Here is an 18,978-nt window from a genome sequence, read left to right on the forward strand (position 1 = left end):
TTCCAAACGCCTGAAGGTACCACGTTAATCTGTACAAACAATAGTACGGAAGTATGAACACCATGGGACCACACAGCCATCATAGCTGTAACGGTTCTCCTCCTCCTCTTCATCCGAACAGGAGGAGCAAGGATTCGACCAAAATGCAGCGAGGTGTGATGACATATTGAAATTTATTTAAAGACGAAGACGAACACGAAAAAACACTTGGAAAATTACAAAATAACAAAACGACGTAGACAGACCTGAACATGGAACTTACATAACTACACGAAGAACTCACGAACAGGAACAGACTACATCAAACGAACGAACAAACGCTACAGTCCCGTGTGGTGCGCAGACACAGACACGGAAGACAATCACCCACAAACAAACAGTGTGAACAGCCAACCTATATATGGTTCTCAATCAGAGGAAAACGTCAAACACCTGTCCCTGATTGAGAACCATATAAGGCTAATTACAAGTGACCTAAACATAGAAACACAAAACATAGAATTCCCACCCCAACTCACGCCCTGACCAACTAAACACATACAAAAATAACATAAAACAGGTCAGGAACGTGACAATAGCTCAGGAAGGAGACGCGTTCTGTCTCCTAGAGATGAACGTACTTTGGTGCGAAAAGTGCAAATCAATCCCAGAACAACAGCAAAGGATCTTGTGAAGATGCTGGAGGAAACAGGTACAAAAGTATATATATCCACAGTAAAACGAGTCCTATATCGACATAACCTGAAAGGCCGCTCAGCAATGAAGAATCCACTGGTCCAAAACCACCATAAAAAAACAGACTACGGTTTGCAATTGCACATGGGGACAAAGATCGTACTTTTTGGAGAAATGTCCTCTGGTGTGATGAAACAAAAATAGAACTGTTTATCCATATTGACCATCGTTATGTTTGAGAAAAAGGGGGAGGCTTGCAAGCCGAAGAACACCATCCCAACCGTGAAGCATGGGGTTGGCAGCATCATGTTGTGGGGGTGCTTTGCTGCAGGAGGGACTGGTGCACTTCACAAAATAGATGGCACCATGAGGAAGGAAAATTATGTGGATGTATTGAAGCAACATATCAAGACATCAGTCAGGGAGTTAAAGCTTGGTCGCAAATAGGTCTTCCAAATGGACAATGACCCCCCCCCCCCCCCCATTCCAAAGTTGTGGCAAAATGGCTTAAGGACAACAAAGTCAAGGTATAGAAGTGGCCATCACAAAGCCCTGACCTCAATCCCATAGAAAATGTGTGGGCAGAACTGAAAAAGGGTGTGCGAGCAAGGAAGCCTATAAACCTGACTCAGTTACACCAGCTCTGTCAGGACAGGAGGAATGGGCCAAAATTCACCCAACTTATTGTGGGAAAGCTTGTGGAAGGCTACCCGAAACGTTTGACCCAAGTTAAACAATTTAAAGGCAATGCTACCAAATACTAATTAAGTGTATGTAAACTTCTGACCCACTGGGAATGTGATGGAAGAAATAAAAGCTGAAGTAAATCATTCTCTCTACTATTATTCTGATATTTCACATTCTTAAAATAAAGTGGTGATCCTAACTGACCTAAGACAGGGAATTTTAACTAGGATTAAATGTCAGGAATTGTGAAAATCTGAGTATATATGAATTTGGCTAAAGTGTATGTAAACTTCTGACTTCAACTGTATATACACTGCTCAAAAAAATAAAGGGAACACTTCCTCAGACCCCTTGTGAGACCATATGCTGACACATGCACATTTGTGGCCTGCTGGAGGTCATTTTGCAGGGCTCTGGCAGTGCTCCTCCTTGCACAAAGGCGGAGGTAGCGGTCCTGCTGCTGGGTTGTTGCCCTCCTACGGCCTCCTCCACGTCTCCTAATGTACTGGCCTGTCTCCTGGTAGCGCCTCCATGCTCTGGACACTACGCTGACAGACACAGCAAACCTTCTTGCCACAGCTCGCATTGATGTGCCATCCTGGATGAGCTGCACTACCTGAGCCACTTGTGTGGGTTGTAGACTCTGTCTCATGCTACCACTAGGGTGAAAGCACCACCAGCATTCAAAAGTGACCAAAACATCAGCCAGGAAGCATAGGAACTGAGAAGTGGTCTGTGGTCACCACCTGCAGAACCACTCCTTTATTGGGGGTGTCTTGCTAATTGCCTATAATTTCCACCTTTTGTCTATTCCATTTGCACAACAGCATGTGAAATTTATTGTCAATCAGTGTTGCTTCCTAAGTGGACAGTTTGATTTCACAGAAGTGTGATTGACTTGGAGTTACATGTGTTGTTTAAGTGTTCCCTTTATTTTTTTGAGCAGTGTATTTCTTATTTCCATTATTTTACTTTTAGATTTGTGTGTATTGTTGTGAATTGTTAGATATTACTGCACTGTTGGAGCTAGGAACATAAGTATTTCGTTACACCCATAATAACATCTGCTAAATATATGTGTATGTGACCAATACATTTTCATTTGATATGATTTGACACACAAACACGCAAGGAAAGACACACACGCACACACACACACACACACACACACACACACACACACACACACACACACACACACACACACACACACACACACACACACACACACACACACACACACACACACACACACACACACACACACACACACACATTCACGTATCAAATCAAATTATATTTGTCACATGATCCGAATAAAACAGGTGTAGACCTTCCAGTGAAATGCTTACAGACATATGTACACACACACACGCACACACGCATACACATGCACACACAGTACGTAATGGCTATAGAGTAATCCTGTCAGGAATGTCAGGGTGCTTACACTTCTGTTCCTGATGTAATGTTCATCTTTATTTATACTGATTAGCTTTGCGTGTGTGTGTGTGTGTGTGTGTGTGTGTGTGTGTGTGTGTGTGTGTGTGTGTGTGTGTGTGTGTGTGTGTGTGTGTGTGTGCGTGCGTGCGTGCGTGCGTGCGTGCGTGCGTGCGTGCGTGTCTGTGTGTGTGATATAGAGGGACAGATGGTGTGGTCAGCAGGGTGCAGGTGTGTGTGGGCGGGTTTTTGCTACCTGCTGTGTCTCTGATTGGACAGAGAGAGGTCAGCTGTGACACTCTCGTCCTTCCCCCAGGCCACTGACCCAACAGATATCAACGCACACACACATATGAGTCTTAATACCATCTTAATAAACTTCACTATGACCTCGCACCCAGTCACTTTCCTTTTTCTTCTCACAAATTCCCCGATCCCTATTGCCTACCACCCCCTTCTCAGGTATCATAATGTAGGCTGAAATAATTCCTATTTTACAACTGTGTTAGAGAGGGAGTGTGAACTGTGTAGCCGTCAATCACTGTGTATGTGATAGGTGAGTCATTCCATGTCATTTCAGCAAGCCATGACACCCACTATCTCAGATTTTTCAGATTTTTTTTTCTGTAGTTAGAAACAGATAAGATTAGCATTCCTGCGACATTATTTTGTCGAAGTATAATTTGATCCCTGAGAAATTAAGCTAATTTGTTATAGTCAAATTTACCTTTTTCTAACAGTGAGTAAGACAAAGAAATTAGCAAAAGCCACCCACAAACCCCAACAACCCGTATACAGTATCAGTTCTCTATGTCTGACAAGTAAGATGGAGCTGCGGCTTGGAGCATTGTTTCTTCATCCTATGTAATGCATTCTCAGTGAATTTGGCAATGTTTTGTATTCCCTGTTCAGATAAATTTGTTATTGAAGTTATTAGGTTTATGCCCCATCATACATCCATACATATTACCAGGTTCTGACCACTAGATTCCTCATGTCTAACTCATTAGTACTATATTTATTGAATATGATATGAATCCTATAAATTAAAATGGCCAATTTGGATGCAATCAATTAGCTTACTTTCTCAGAGATTAAATTATATTTCAAAAACATAATGTTGCAGGAATGCTTTCAGAACAATCCGATATGGTGGTTGTCAAAACCCAGGTTTCAGATGAAAAACACACACACACACACACACACACACACACACACACACACACACACACACACACACACACACACACACACACACACACACACACACACACACACACACACACACATACACACACACACACACACACACACACACACACACACACACACACACACACACACACACACACACACACACACACACATACACACACACACACACACACACACACACACACACACACACACACACACACACACACACACACACACACACACACACACACACACACACACACACACACACACACACGTATAAAATGTATAAACTGCAATGGGCAAAAAATGTTTGAGAACATACTTGAAAATATACTACCCACTACAATCTGAATGCATTCTGGCCATTCAATGTCCCAAAAACAACCTTGTCAAAAAAAAGCATAGGTGTAAGTAACCTTTGAGGTTATACAATTCAAATTACACTCCAGAGAAGTATAATTGTGTGTTTTCTGTCAGTTTTTTTAAATGGTAGGATCTAACTTATACATTTGCTTTTATTATTCATGAAAATGGAGTATTTCATTTTAAAGGACAACAATATGCGACATCTGTGTTGTGTTAGTGTGATCAGCACCTGTTGCTTAGTTACGGACAGATGCATTCTGGTCTCAGAAACAGCTACATCTGTGTCTTCAAAATTGGAATATAACGCTGTGTGTGTGTGTGTGTGTGTGTGTGTGTGTGTGTGTGTGTGTGTGTGTGTGTGTGTGTGTGTGTGTGTGTGTGTGTGTGTGTGTGTGTGTGTGTGTGTGTGTGTGTGTGTGTGTGTGTGTGTGTGTGTGAGTGTCTGTGTGTGCATTGTCACAATGCTGCATTCCAATGATCTATTGTGCTTATCTGAGAGCCCATTACAGCACTCAGTTCTAGGCTAACAACACACAGACATACACAGACAGACAGATTTGTGCCTCTGTGCCAACACACTAGAGAAGCCCTGAGCAATGAAGGCTCCAGGTTTACCAAGTGTTAGCCCTGAACCAGAAAGAGTCGAGGTTTACCAAGTGTTAGCCCTGAGCCATGAAGGGTCCAGGTTTACCAAGTGTTAGCCCTGAACCAGAAAGAGTCGAGGTTTACCAAGTGTTAGCCCTGAGCCATGAAGGGTCCAGGTTTACCAAGTGTTAGCCCTGAACCAGAAAGAGTCGAGGTTTACCAAGTGTTAGCCCTGAGCCATGAAGGCTCCAGGTTTACCAAGTGTTAGCCCTGAACCAGAAAGAGTCGAGGTTTACCAAGTGTTAGCCCTGAGCCATGAAGGCTCCAGGTTTACCAAGTGTTAGCCCTGAACCAGAAAGAGTCGAGGTTTACCAAGCGTTAGCCCTGAGCCATGAAGGGTCCAGGTTTACCAAGTGTTAGCATCAGTGGAAGGTTTGAGCCTGGTCTTGTATAACTGCAGTAATGGTTAAATCACCCTGCATTCCCATTGAGATCATTAGTAATGCCTGTCTTTTGACCATGTATGTGTGTCTACTGGCTTGTGTGCTTGCATGTGAGTGTATATGTGCGTGTGTGAGTACACGCGCTCCAGATATCCGCCACTGGCCACAGCAGTGTTAATATTCCACACACACTGGGCGCGGCCTGAGACCATTAATCATGTTTGTGAATGTCTAATCTCAACGTTATTTGGTCGGTTTCATTTTCCCGGCTGTCTAGAAGATTTACAATGGTGTGCAGAGGAGAGGTGTGTGTGTGTGTGTGTGTGTGGGTGTGTCCGTGCGTTTGTTTTAGGTAGAATAGCCTGTAATGTAATGGGTTATGTTGCAGGATGTACTTTGTGTGTTTAGTTGTTGTGTGTATGTTACAACGGTGTGTGTTAAAGTGCATGTGTTTGTGCATGTGTGAGTGTGTGCGTGTGAGTGTGTGGTCTAGTGGCTTGACCAGGTTACAGGGGAAGCGTCTCTGTCCGTTTCCATGATGACAGCAAGTGGCCTATGGAGATGCATCCTGGTGATGCTATCTGATTACAGGTAGAGGGAGAGGAAGGCCCTGGGGGACTGTCAACTCTAACATATCCAATGGATCAAGACACATAAATAGACCCTACTCCATCCCACGCCAACACACACATCCAGACACCTCTCAATTCAATTCAATTCAAGGGGCTTTATTGGCATGGGAAACATGTGTTAACATTGCCAAAGCAAGTGAGGTAGGTAATATACAAAAGTCAAATAAACAATAAAAATGAACAGTAAACATTACACATACAGAAGTTTCAAAACAATAAAGACATTACAAATGTCATATTATATATATGCAGTGTTGTAACAATGTACAAATGGTTAAAGCACACAAGTTAAAATAAATAAACATAAATATGGGTTGTATTTACAGTGGTGTTTGTTCTTCACTGGTTGCCCTTTTCTTGTGGCAACAGGTCACAAATCTTGCTGCTGTGATGGCACACTGTGGAATTTCACCCAGTAGATATGGGAGTTTATCAAAATTGGATTTGTTTTCGAATTCTTTGTGGATCTGTGTAATCTGAGGGAAATATGTCTCTCTAATATGGTCATACATTGGGCAGGAGGTTAGGAAGTGCAGCTCAGTTTCCACCTCATTTTGTGGGCAGTGTGCACATAGCCTGTCTTCTCTTGAGAGCCATGTCTGCTTACGGCGGCCTTTCTCAATAGCAAGGCTATGCTCACTGAGTCTGTACATAGTCAAAGCTTTCCTTAAGTTTGGGTCAGTCACAGTGGTCAGGTATTCTGCCACTGTGTACTCTCTGTTTAGGGCCAAATAGCATTCTAGTTTGCTCTGTTTTTTTGTTAATTCTTTCCAATGTGTCAAGTAATTATCTTTTTGTTTTCTCATGATTTGGTTGGGTCTAATTGTGCTGTTGTCCTGGGGCTCTGTGGGGTGTGTTTGTGTTTGTGAACAGAGCCCTAGGACCAGCTTGCTTAGGGGACTCTTCTCCAGGTTCATCTCTCTGTAGGTGATGGCTTTGTTATGGAAGGTTTGGGAATCGCTTCCTTTTAGGTGGTTGTAGAATTTAACGGCTCTTTTCTGGATTTTGATAATTAGTGGGTATCGGCCTAATTCTGCTCTGCATGCATTATTTGGTGTTCTACGTTGTACACGGAGGATATTTTTGCAGAATTCTGCATGCAGAGTCTCAATTTGGTGTTTGTCCCATTTTGTGAAATCTTGGTTGGTGAGCGGACCCCAGACCTCACAACCATAAAGGGCAATGGGCTCTATGACTGATTCAAGTATTTTTAGCCAGATCCTAATTGGTATGTTGAAATTTATGTTCCTTTTGATGGCATAGAAGGCCCTTCTTGCCTTGTCTCTCAGATCGTTCACAGCTTTGTGGAAGTTACCTGTGGTGCTGATGTTTAGGCCGAGGTATGTATAGTTTTTTGTGTGCTCTAGGGCAACGGTGTCTAGATGGAATTTGTGGTCCTGGTGACTGGACCTTTTTTGGAACACCATTATTTTGGTCTTACTGAGATTTACTGTCAGGGCCCAGGTCTGACAGAATCTGTGCAGAAGATCTAGGTGCTGCTGTAGGCCCTCCTTGGTTGGTGACAGAAGCACCAGATCATCAGCAAACAGTAGACATTTGACTTCGGATTCTAGTAGGGTGAGACCGGGTGCTGCAGACTGTTCTAGTGCCCGCGCCAATTCGTTGATATATATGTTGAAGAGGGTGGGGCTTAAGCTGCATCCCTGTCTCACCCCACGACCCTGTGTGAAGAAATGTGTGTGTTTTTTGCCAATTTTAACCGCACACTTGTTGTTTGTGTACATGGATTTTATAATGTCGTATGTTTTACCCCCAACACCACTTTCCATCAATTTGTATAGCAGACCCTCATGCCAAATTGAGTCGAAGGCTTTTTTGAAATCAACAAAGCATGAGAAGACTTTGCCTTTGTTTTGGTTTGTTTGGCTGTCAATTAGGGTGTGTAGGGTGAATACATGGTCTGTTGTACGGTAATTTGGTAAAAAGCCAATTTGACATTTGCTCAGTACATTGTTTTCATTGAGGAAATGTACGAGTCTGCTGTTAATGATAATGCAGAGTATTTTCCCAAGGTTACTGTTGACGCATATTCCACGGTAGTTATTGGGGTCAAATTTGTCTCCACTTTTGTGGATTGGGGTGATCAGTCCTTGGTTCCAAATATTGGGGAAGATGCCAGAGCTAAGGACGATGTTAAAGAGTTTTAGTATAGCCTCTTTTAGTATAACCTCTCTTCATCAACACATATTGATCTAGGCTCCACACACACACACACACACCCACACCCACACCCACACACACCCACACCCACACCCACACACACCCACACCCACACCCCCCCCCACCCCACACCCACACCCCCCCCCCACACACACACACACACACACACACACACACACACACACACACACACACACACACACACACACACACACACACACACACACACACACTCACACTCACACACACACACATCAGATGACCATATATCAGATGACTGTCTGCTGGGTTTGTGGTCCAACAGTGGTCACAGAGAGTGTTGAGGTGTCTGTGGAAGTACAATCACATATATGGATACTACAATAGACTATCTATGCATCTGTGGGCTATTTCCACTATCCTTCTGTAGACTAAACTACAGACGAGAGAAGGAATAGAATTTACCTTGCTCTTCTTCATCAGATTGGGAGTCAGCTACACAGCATTTTGAGTAGAGGAAAGATATATTACATGTGAAAGACTGACAACAGGTGAAAGACATCGAAAGCGACAAAAATAGATTTGGTGGAACTATGCACATATTACAGTGAAAGATGTACAAAGCTGGTCATGTACTTAAACAGAGTCAAAACTACAACAGGCCGTTATACCAACTACTACACAGTGCTAACCATGACTATACCCTCTGCCACTACGCCTAAACACTAAGCACCAGTTTCCAGGATTGATCAAGACATTTAAATTGTTTTTTAGTCCAGGACAAAGCTTAATCTGTGTCTGGGAAACCATCTCTTAAGAGTTTCTATTGTACAGTAAAAATGCCTGGAGGCCGTAGAGTTGCACAGCTGTGTTAACTTTCTGATCCCTGAGAAACACCATTCTCTACAGGACAGAGAGTACGACAAGACCATGTTAATCCATACTATCTGTTTTATTACAGCCCTGGTCTAAAGGCTACAAAACCACTTCACAGCTCACCCGACATACCAAACAACTAACAGGGTTAGCCTAGCCACAATGCTAATCCTCAGGGGGAAGGCTAGCTAGCTATGCTACCAAACACACAGTGGGCTATGAGAGGAGAGTTAGCATGCAGGCCTGTTGGTTTTACACAATCTCAGGGCCTCATACAGGTGTTCCTCTGTTGTCACAGGATGAAGGGATGAGAGAGTGACAAGAGAAGAATAGGGGGGATGATGAAAGGGAGGAGAGATGTGAGTGAGTAAATGGAGGTTCAACAACAAAGTAAGTCAGGGACACCACTCTACAAAACCAGGCACTTGAAATAACAGCTGTTACAGATAAAGCTGGTTAAAGTAGGGCATTGATGTTTAAAGTGAATAGTACTCTTACAGTGTAAGAGTCTTTATTCTTACAAAGGGGGTGGGGGAGAGTATCCCTATCCTTCCATGGCATACCGTCACACTGAAACTGAACATGTGCTCTGGCATCTGCCAACCTTTTCTCCCCAGGAATATAGCACGGTAGAGAAGCTTCCTGTCTTTCCCTCTCCTCTTTTCTCATCCTCTCTTTCCCCAGTGTAAATGAGGCCTGTAACTATTAGCAACTCATCCATTCATGAATGCAGATGAGACGGAATGTATTATGAATCAAAGTGGAGACCATCCATCCACAGAGACTGGCCTCTAGTCACAACACCACTCTATGCAATGTGAGGTGGACTGGTCACTACAGGCTAGCAGCAACAAGACCAGGTGGAGACGAGCAAAACTGAAGAGTGAAAAAAATATTTGTGCCTTCTAATTGGCATTCGATATGGCTTATATCCATGAACTAGAGTGGAAAGAACTACTGGGTGGGCCAGTCTCCTATGTGAGTGGGCCTATGCCCTCCCAGGCCCACCCATGGCAGCGCCGTTGTCCAGTCAATCTATAGATTAGGACCAAATTTATTTACATTTATTGAATTCCTTATATGAACTGTAACTATATATTTTTTCAGTATACATGGAGCCCAAAAGGGTTATACGTGGAACCAAAAGGGTTCTCCTTGGAACCAAAAGGGTTCTCCTATGGCGACAGCCGAAAAACCCTGTCGGAACCCTTTTTTCTAAGAGTGTACAGTTAGAGCCATGCTGGTCATTATTATGCAACATTGCCAGATGGCTCAGTTGGCTGGAGTGCGGTGCGGCAACTCCAAGGTTGTGGGTTCAATTCCAGCATGATCCACATGTACTGACTGAGAGCATATGCTACACACAGTGTCATGTATTGTCATTCAAATTCACATAGCCTTGCCACTGCAGGACTGGTGTGTAACACAAGTGGCTATGTAACTGTACTGTTGACTGCATTCTCAATATAATGTACAGTATGATTTCGCAGGTTTGTGAGCATGTGAATAACCTTGAACAAAGCATGGAAATTAGCAAAAAGGTGAATGCATTTAATTGTGTATGTGTGTTCAACAGAGATGGAAAGTTCTGTGGGTGGGAGAAGGGATTTACTCATCATGTCAATGTCATTATTATCAGACTGGGTCCCTGAGTTCCTCTATTCATAGTACTCACCACACTGTGTTGTTTTCCACATCTGCCTGGGCGTCATAAACAACAACAGTTTGCATCAACATCAAACACACAGTCTAGGGGTGGGAGTGTCTCACGCCATATACCAGGATATGGGGTAAAGAGGTAAGTGCGGTATCTGTGGCTTCAGGGAGAGGTGGTTGTGGGTGTGTGTCTAAGAGACTGTAGGAGAGTAAAGCAGTGAACACATTTCACCCTATAGGGATGTGTAGAAGAGTGAAGATAAACTACGTTGCACACGGAAGAAGAATCACTCTGAGGAGGGAGTACGAGGTAGGTGTATGCTCGTGCCCAAACTGTATTCAACCCCTAACTCCTAACCCCTATGTACTTGTGGATATCTGGAAGGCTTTGATAGATGTAATTACATCACACTGCTTGCTTGGTGAGCACTGCTTCCTCCAATTCAGCTCATACTGAGACTCAAACCCAGGACCTCTGCCTCGCCAACACACGTGACCTCCTTCCTGAAGCGTCTTACCCAGTCGTGCCACCGAAAAGCTAGCTATTCCGTAGTGTAAGTGGAGACACTTCAGGCTGAGGAGTGAGTTTCACAGATCCTCATCTGCTACATAAGTAATATGGTGACAAAATCCAGCGGAGCTATTACAATATTGGTTACACCTATCAAATCCTATCAAATCCTATCAAATCCTATTAAATCCTATCAAATCCTATCAAATCCTATGAAATCCTATCAAATCCTATTAAATCCTATCAAATTCTATTAAATCCTATCAAATGTGCATATGGGTTAAGGGCTAGGCGTCAATTTGGGATTGGGCAATAGAGGCCATGCACTTAAAGGCAGCAACTTATGTAGAATACACACACCGACTGTGCACACACACACTCCCTCCTCAACCAACAACCAAACACTACAGTTGTCTGGGGAACGAGAGGTGTGGGTTTGGATATAGAGGAGATTGGGAGAGAGAAAGACGGGGTGACAGTAATGTTGAAACATTTTGTGGCGTTTTACCTTCTACGTCATTAGAGTCATAGTCTGGAGTGAGGCATGGATGGAGAAGAGAACACACACACCACACTGTGACTACAGCACCATTAGGATTAGGAGCTGCAGAATACATAGACAGCCATGACAACGCTGATGAAGAAAGACTGACTTTAAAAGCACTTCAGATGCATTAGATAACAAATGTACCACTCTCCAGTGGTGAAGTGACATTACAGAGGCATGAACAGAATGAGAGCAGTGGAGTGACCTTTATCCATGTCATGTAAGTATAATGTATGGATGACCCGTTCTTTTAGTGCTGTAGTACCTCTACTGTTAAACACAGCTTCAATCACATCCATTTACCTACATACACCTGTGAAGAGTAGTGGATGTGGTTTGGTGAACCATGCTCGTGTGATGTCTGACCTTGCCTAAGACTAGAGACTAGAGCCAGACTTACTCAGCATATAGTTTTTCACATTATTTTATAGAAAGAATAACAGTTTGTGTTACCAATGCAACAGTAAGATTTGTTGGTTTCCTAAAAGGAGATATGTCCGTTTTATCATTCTAAATTCCTTCCTACATCTGAGACCCCTAGAGTTTAATAAAACACATGTGAAAAGTGGTCATACCAGGTCATGACATTATAACCACTTTATGAACAGTCATAGTGTACTAACCTTTCACTCTCTCTCCACGGTTCAGCTGGATCTCTCCCTCACCCTGTGGCGTGTATGGTTTGACCACGATGAAGGTACGTCCCGGTACGGCGCTGTAGAGTTTCCGCTTGGGCCCGCTGGCACCGGCAATGGCAGGAGGGGTGTGGGTGGGGGGACTGGGGTCCCGCTGCACCGTACCCGGGCTGTAAACAAACACATAGGTTACCGTGGTAATGCCAGGCAGCTGGTAGCCGAAGCCGGTGGTTACCGACATGGTCGGTCGCCAAGGGGACAGTAACACAGCAACAACCTGACGGTTGTCACAGTGACCGGTTTTAAGATAAGTCTGTCCGAGTGGTCAACAGTCAACGGTCCCAAAGCAAACCTTGAGGGAAAGTCATGGGATGAGAGGTCACGCCTCCTCCCCTCCTTCTCTAAATCCTTCTCTCTGTTGTTCTTCCTCTTATTCCGTTACAGCAAACAAAATCCCCCTGTCCCCCTCCCTCCACCCCTCTTCTCCTCTCCTCTCGGTTCTCTCCGAGGCAGGAGAAGTAGTGTTAACGGTTAACAGTAACGGAATCGTTCCCGTCTCTGTCGCTCAGATCCATCTGGCAGTCCCCTTGGGTCACACATATCCTGAGCTCCCGCTCTGACCGAACAGCCCTCCAGAGAGGGGAAGAGATCCCCGCGTCTTTACAGCCTCCAGTGCTCCAGGCTGAGTTACAGATCCCACCTACTCCCCTGGCTCTGGAGGTCTAGGTCCTGCCGTGGAGGAGAGGGAGAGAGGCTGGCTCTGCTCCCCGACCAAGACTCCTTCTCCTGGGAGTCCCTCTCCACTCCCCTCCACCCCTCACACACACGCGCCCGCTCACACACACTCACACACGCATACACACTGGCGACGACGCTGCTGCTAACCCTGCTGCTGCTACCACTACTGCACTTGGCGTCTCCCCTCCCCTCTGACGACTCACACACACTCACACAGCTCTCTCCGAGCATTCTACCCAACACACAAGCAGGCTGCCCCCTCCGCTACTGCGAACACTACACCTCCACTAGAACAACATACGCTAGCAACAGCTTGTCGCGAACACAGTGTGCCGACATACACACACACGCCCCACAGCACCATTGATCTCCTCCTGCCTGTCTGCCTGTGTGTGTGCATGCGCCACTGCTCCCCGGGGCAGGTTGGTGTGTGATGGGGGGGTGGGGGGTTGTTGCTGGCTTAATTGTGGCTGGCAATCTACCTCCTCTTGAATCGCCTTGAAACACCTTTTCTCTCTCCCCCTTTCTGCCCCATCTCTCTGTCTCTCTCTCTCTACCTTCCCTCCATTTCTCTGAGGGAGGCGTCTGGTGAATTCTAATAGAGCCGAAGAAGAGGTTCTGCTGGTATTCATTCATCACTACTGCTGCAGCTGTGTGTGTGTGTGTGTGTGTGTGTGTGTATGCGTGCATGTGAGCTCCACCCTGTATCATGCTGCTGCCTGTTTGTCTGTGTCCTCAACACTCACCCTCCCATCCTTCTTACAGCTGCGTTTCTCCTCCCTCCCTCCTTCTCTCTGCTTTATCTTTGGTCTTGCAAAATCATGGATACAGTGATTCATGAATCAATCTGTTTTTATCTTGCATCTGTGTGTTTATGTGTGTTTGTCTGTGTGACTTTGTTTACATATGTGTGTACATTGTGGGTATCATGTGACATGTGTCTGTGTGAAAACCCCTCACTCTATATCTACCCCTCCCCTCTCCCTTTCTCTCTTTCCCTTCTTCCTGTCACTCGCTTTCTGTCTCTGTGTCGTATCAATCACTCGTAACCCTTTATTCATTCATTCTCCTCTCTCCATCTTTCCCGCTTCCTCGCCTCTCTCCCCTTTTCTCTCCCTCTCTCTCCCTCTACCCTTCTCACTCTCCTTCGAAGCAGCGGCTTGCTGACGGTTTTCCAATTACCTCGGGACTGAGCAGAGAGAGAGGAGGAGAGAGGAGAGGAGGAGAGAGAGGAGAGAGAGAGAGAGTGGAGAGGCTGGGGTGGCTGTCTGCCGCATGTTAATGACTGAGCCCAGGACACTCCACCCTCCGCACACTGAATACAACCCAGAATAAAATGGAGGGAGGGAGGGCAGAGCAGAGCAGAGAGATGGAGGGAGAAAAGAGGAGAGAGACAGGTTGGGGATAATGGGAGGAAGAGCGAGGGAAAGGAGAGAGATGAAAGAAGAAGCTAAAGTGGGCAGGAGAGACAGGGGTACAGGCAGAATAAGATAAAGAGAGGGATGAGGCTAGAAGAGGACAGAATGGACTGGGTAAACAAGGAAATAGAGCTTGGCTTCCACACCTAATTAAGCCAGTAGCTAAACGGATGTGCATTCACATTCATTTATTACAGGCAATTCAACTACATCGCTAAATGCTGCTGCAAGCTGTTCTGGACCATCCATGTTATACAAAAATACACACACACACAAATCAAATCAAATTTTATTTGTCACATGCTTCGTGTAGACTAACATTGAAATGTTTACTTACACTCACACTCAAACTGGGGGTTGGAACTGAAATTATTTTCCAATCATTTACTTCTGAACTGAACCACTATTTCTTCCTTCTGTTCCAGCAAAATAAAGTTCTGAACTGGTTTGAACCCAACAAAAAGTACTGGTTTATATCGTTCTTTTCTGCGTGACATTAAATTACTTCACCAATCAGTGCAGATAGAGCAGCTTGCTATGGAGTGGGTAAGCCATTTAATCTGTATAGAAAAGTCGTTAAGAGCAAATGGTATTTTGCTGTAACAGCATGGTTTAAACATAAAGAAAGACAATTCACACACACAAACGCTGTGCTGCCAGAGACAGTGTAGGGCGTGAGATGCAACTGACATTTTGCGGCTGAGGAAAGAGCAAGAGAGGATGGAGGATGAAGCTTGCCTTGACGCGCTGGGCATCTTGTTATGACATGTATTATCTGAATTAGGCCCACAGAATTTTACCTACGGAGGAGCGGCTTCTATCTAGGAACTTTGAATGGCTTTGAATTTTCGAGTTGGTTTAAAGTTGGACCAGAGGTAGCTAGCTAACAAGCTTGTATGTGCAGATAAAAGCACGTCTTACCTTTTCGTAGTTAAGAAATCCAATGAGAAACGTGATAACTATAGTATCATTAACTACCTTTGAAAAAGTGAATCCATTCTTTTAAACATCTCTCCCTAATTTCTGAATCATGCTTGTAACGTCTTCAGTAGGCTACAGTAACCTATGCTTCAAAGGGGAGGAGCAGGTATCCTACAAACACACGCACACCCACTGGAAAAGATTTCCAGCTGGCAGGCAGACACTGGAATACGTTTCTGAGTGCTTTTCATATGCACTTTATTGCTATTTTTGTGGGACTAGAACAAAAAGCCTGGAACGTAAAATAACGCTATTAACCGGTTCCCATGCTTTTAAAATAACAATTCTGTTCCGGAACAGTATAGATTACTTTTGTTTCCGGTTTGGGTTCTGTTCCTCAAGTAATTTTGTTATTTTCCGGTTTTCTGTTCTGTTCCCTGAACCGGTTCCAACCCTTGACTCTCTCGCACGCACGCAGGCAGGCAGGCAGGCACGCACACACACACACACACACACACACACACAGAAAGAAACACACAGAGAAACTCACACATACACACAGAGAAACAGAGAAACACACACATACACACAGAGAAACTAACACAAACACAGAGAAACACACACATACACACAGAGAAACACACACATACACACAGAGCTGTAATGGTACGTAAGATGGTCTGACCTCTGTGGTGGCAGATCCTCTGATTGTTCCTTGCAGCTGGGCTGGAGTATGTGGGGTATGGTGCTGGTGGTGTTTGTGTGTGTGTGTGTTTGTATGTGTGTGTGTTGGTCCCTGTAGACTCTAGATTGATCTCCAACTGTCCTCCCCTTTAATGGCCTGTGTTTACACTGCCACAACGGCCCACCTATCTGTGTGTGTGTGTGTGTGTGTGTGTGTGTGTGTGTGTGTGTGTGTGTGTGTGTGTGTGTGTGTGTGTGTGTGTGTGTGTGTGTGTGTGTGTGTGTGTGTGTGTGTGTGTGTGTGTGTGTGTGTGTGTGTGTATAGGAGGGGGTGGGGGACATGCAGGAACAACACTATTGATCTAAATTAACTGCAGGATGAATGACTGGAGCTTTAACCACCTTTTAGACACATTTATAAATACATTACTGCAAAAAACACCTTCAGACACACCGTTTAAATAATGCAAAAATGAACAACTGCAAGGCTCACAGCCTTTTCTCTGTCCCTCCCTCACTCCCAACTTTGTTTCATCTCTCTTTCCTTCCATCTCTTCCTATATAACATGTTCCTTATTGTGCACAACAACATTCCCCTTTTTCTTAGGACACTGCTTCTGTAACCATGGTAACTGTCGACACAGGAGAACATAATACATCTGGTGTCACGCCCTGACCATAGAGAGCTGTTTATTCTCTATGTTGAATAGGTCGGGGTGTGATTAAGGGTGGGTTATCTAGGGGAATTATATGTCTATGTTGGCCTGGTATGGTCCCCAATCAGAGGCAGCTGTTTATCGTTGTCTCTGATTGGGGATCATATTTAGGTAGCCATTTCCCCGTTGTGCTTTGTGGGATCTTGTCTATGTATAGTTGCCTGCGAGCACTATTTTGAGCTTCACGTTTCGTTTGTTCGCTTTCTTGTTTTTCCCTTTGAGTTTTCTATTACAAATAAAAGGATGGAAACATACCACGCTGCATCTTGGTCCACTCCTTATGACGATCGTGACAGAAGATCCCACCACAAACGGACCAAGCAGCGTGGCCAGGAGGAGCAGACATCCTGGGCCCGGGAGAGAAAGGAGGATCAACGGCGACTCCGAAGTTCACGACCACAACGGAAGCCCGAGAGGTAGCCCCCAAATTGTTTTTTTTTGGGGGGGGGGGGAACACGGGCTGGTCGGCGAAGCCGAGGGGCGAGTCTGAGAGCGAAGAGAAATATTGGGATAGACTGAGCGAGGAGTATTGTGAGATAGTTGAGGGGAGTGATGAGGTAGAGTGGAAGGTTTGGTGTCTGGAGCAAGACAATCGCCGTGAGGAGTGTGGGACCTGTCAGGCACCATGTTTTGCGGAGATACGCAATGTGTCTCCAGTACGCATCCACAGCCTGGTGCGTTCTGCGAAAGTGAGCATCCAGCCAGAACGGGTTGTGCCAGCTCTCTGCTCCAGATCTCCAGTGCGCCTCCACGGCCCAGTATATCCTGCGCCGGCCATACGTACTGTGTCTCCAGTGCGCCTTCACAGCCCAGTACGTCCTGTGCCACCTGTACCGGTCTCACGCATCAGGCCTCCAGTGCGCCTCCACAGTCCAGTACGTCCTGTGCCTGCTCCTCGCGCTCGTCCTGAGGTGCGTGTCACCAGCCCGGTACCACGAGTGCCGGCCCCACGCACCAAGCTTCCGGCGACAGTTCCCAGTCCAGAGCGTTCGGCAACGTTTCACAGTCCGGAAAATCCTGAGACGGTCCACAGTCCGGAACCTCCTGAGACGGTCCACGGTCCGGAACCTCCTGAGACGGTTTGCGGTCCGGAACCTACAGTGACGATCTACGGTCCGTTTCCTCCGGCAACGAACCACGGTCCGGTTCCTCCGGCGACGAGCCACGGCCCGGAGCCCCCAGCGACGATCCACGTTCTGGAGCATCCGGCGACGATTCACGGTCCGGTTCCTCCGGCGACGAGCCACGGTCCGGTTCTTCCGGCGACGAGCCACGGTCCGGTTCTTCCGATGACTCCACGAGCGGAGTTGGTACTTCGCCCCGCACTGGAGCCGCCCCCGACGGTAGATGCCCACCCGGAACCTCCGCTATTGAGTCAGGTTTTGCGGTCGGAGTCCGCACCTTTGGGAGGGAGTACTGTCACGCCTTGACCATAGAGAGCTGTTTATTCTCTATGTTGGTTAGGTCAGGTTGTGATTAAGGGTGGGTTATCTAAGGGAATTATATGTCTATGTTGGCCTGGTATGGTTCCCAATCAGAGGCAGCTGTTTATCGTTGTCTCTGATTGGGGATCATATTTAGGTAGCCATTTCCCCATTGTGCTTTGTGGGATCTTGTCTAGGTATAGTTGCCTGCGAGCACTATTTTGAGCTTCACGTTTCGTTTGTTCGCTTTATTGTTTTTCCCTTTGAGTTTTCTATTCCAAATAAAAGGATGGAAACATACCACGCTGCATCTTGGTCCACTCCTTATGATGATCGTGACATCTGGTGAACTTGATGACTAGTCAACAGTATAACTGAAGTTTGTTCTAAATGCACACACACGCACACACACGCACGCACGCACGCACACACACACACACACACACACACACACACAGGCGTGCGCGCACAATCACCCTTCTCGTGCAAATGGCCCTCACACAAATAGGTTTCCCTCCATAAGGTGGGTTCATCCCATTGTAAAATACAATCATAAGTATCATCATACTTTGCATCCTAATGACCAGCTCTTTCTCTCCAGCTTTCTCTCTGCATAGCTGCACCTGAACAAAGATATTATACCACTGTTTTCTCTCTATCTCAG

The 18,978-nt window shown here is 45.5% G+C and overlaps 1 protein-coding gene across 8 annotated transcripts in view; it reads right to left on the reverse strand.

Annotated features, from left to right (window-relative positions):
- The window catches only part of LOC139584604 (SH3 and multiple ankyrin repeat domains protein 3-like), a 307,285-nt gene that overhangs the window by 94,104 nt on the left and 194,203 nt on the right, over window positions 1–18,978 (reverse strand). For all 8 annotated transcript variants that reach the window (XM_071416641.1, XM_071416643.1, XM_071416642.1 and 5 more), the window contains one exon: window positions 12,402–12,583. In XM_071416641.1, the coding sequence (XP_071272742.1) occupies window positions 12,402–12,583 (182 nt within the window). The remainder of the gene's footprint in view (window positions 1–12,401; window positions 12,584–18,978) is intronic.

This window comes from Salvelinus alpinus, chromosome 9, assembly GCF_045679555.1.
Source record: "Salvelinus alpinus chromosome 9, SLU_Salpinus.1, whole genome shotgun sequence".
Taxonomy (NCBI): Eukaryota; Metazoa; Chordata; class Actinopteri; order Salmoniformes; family Salmonidae; genus Salvelinus; species Salvelinus alpinus.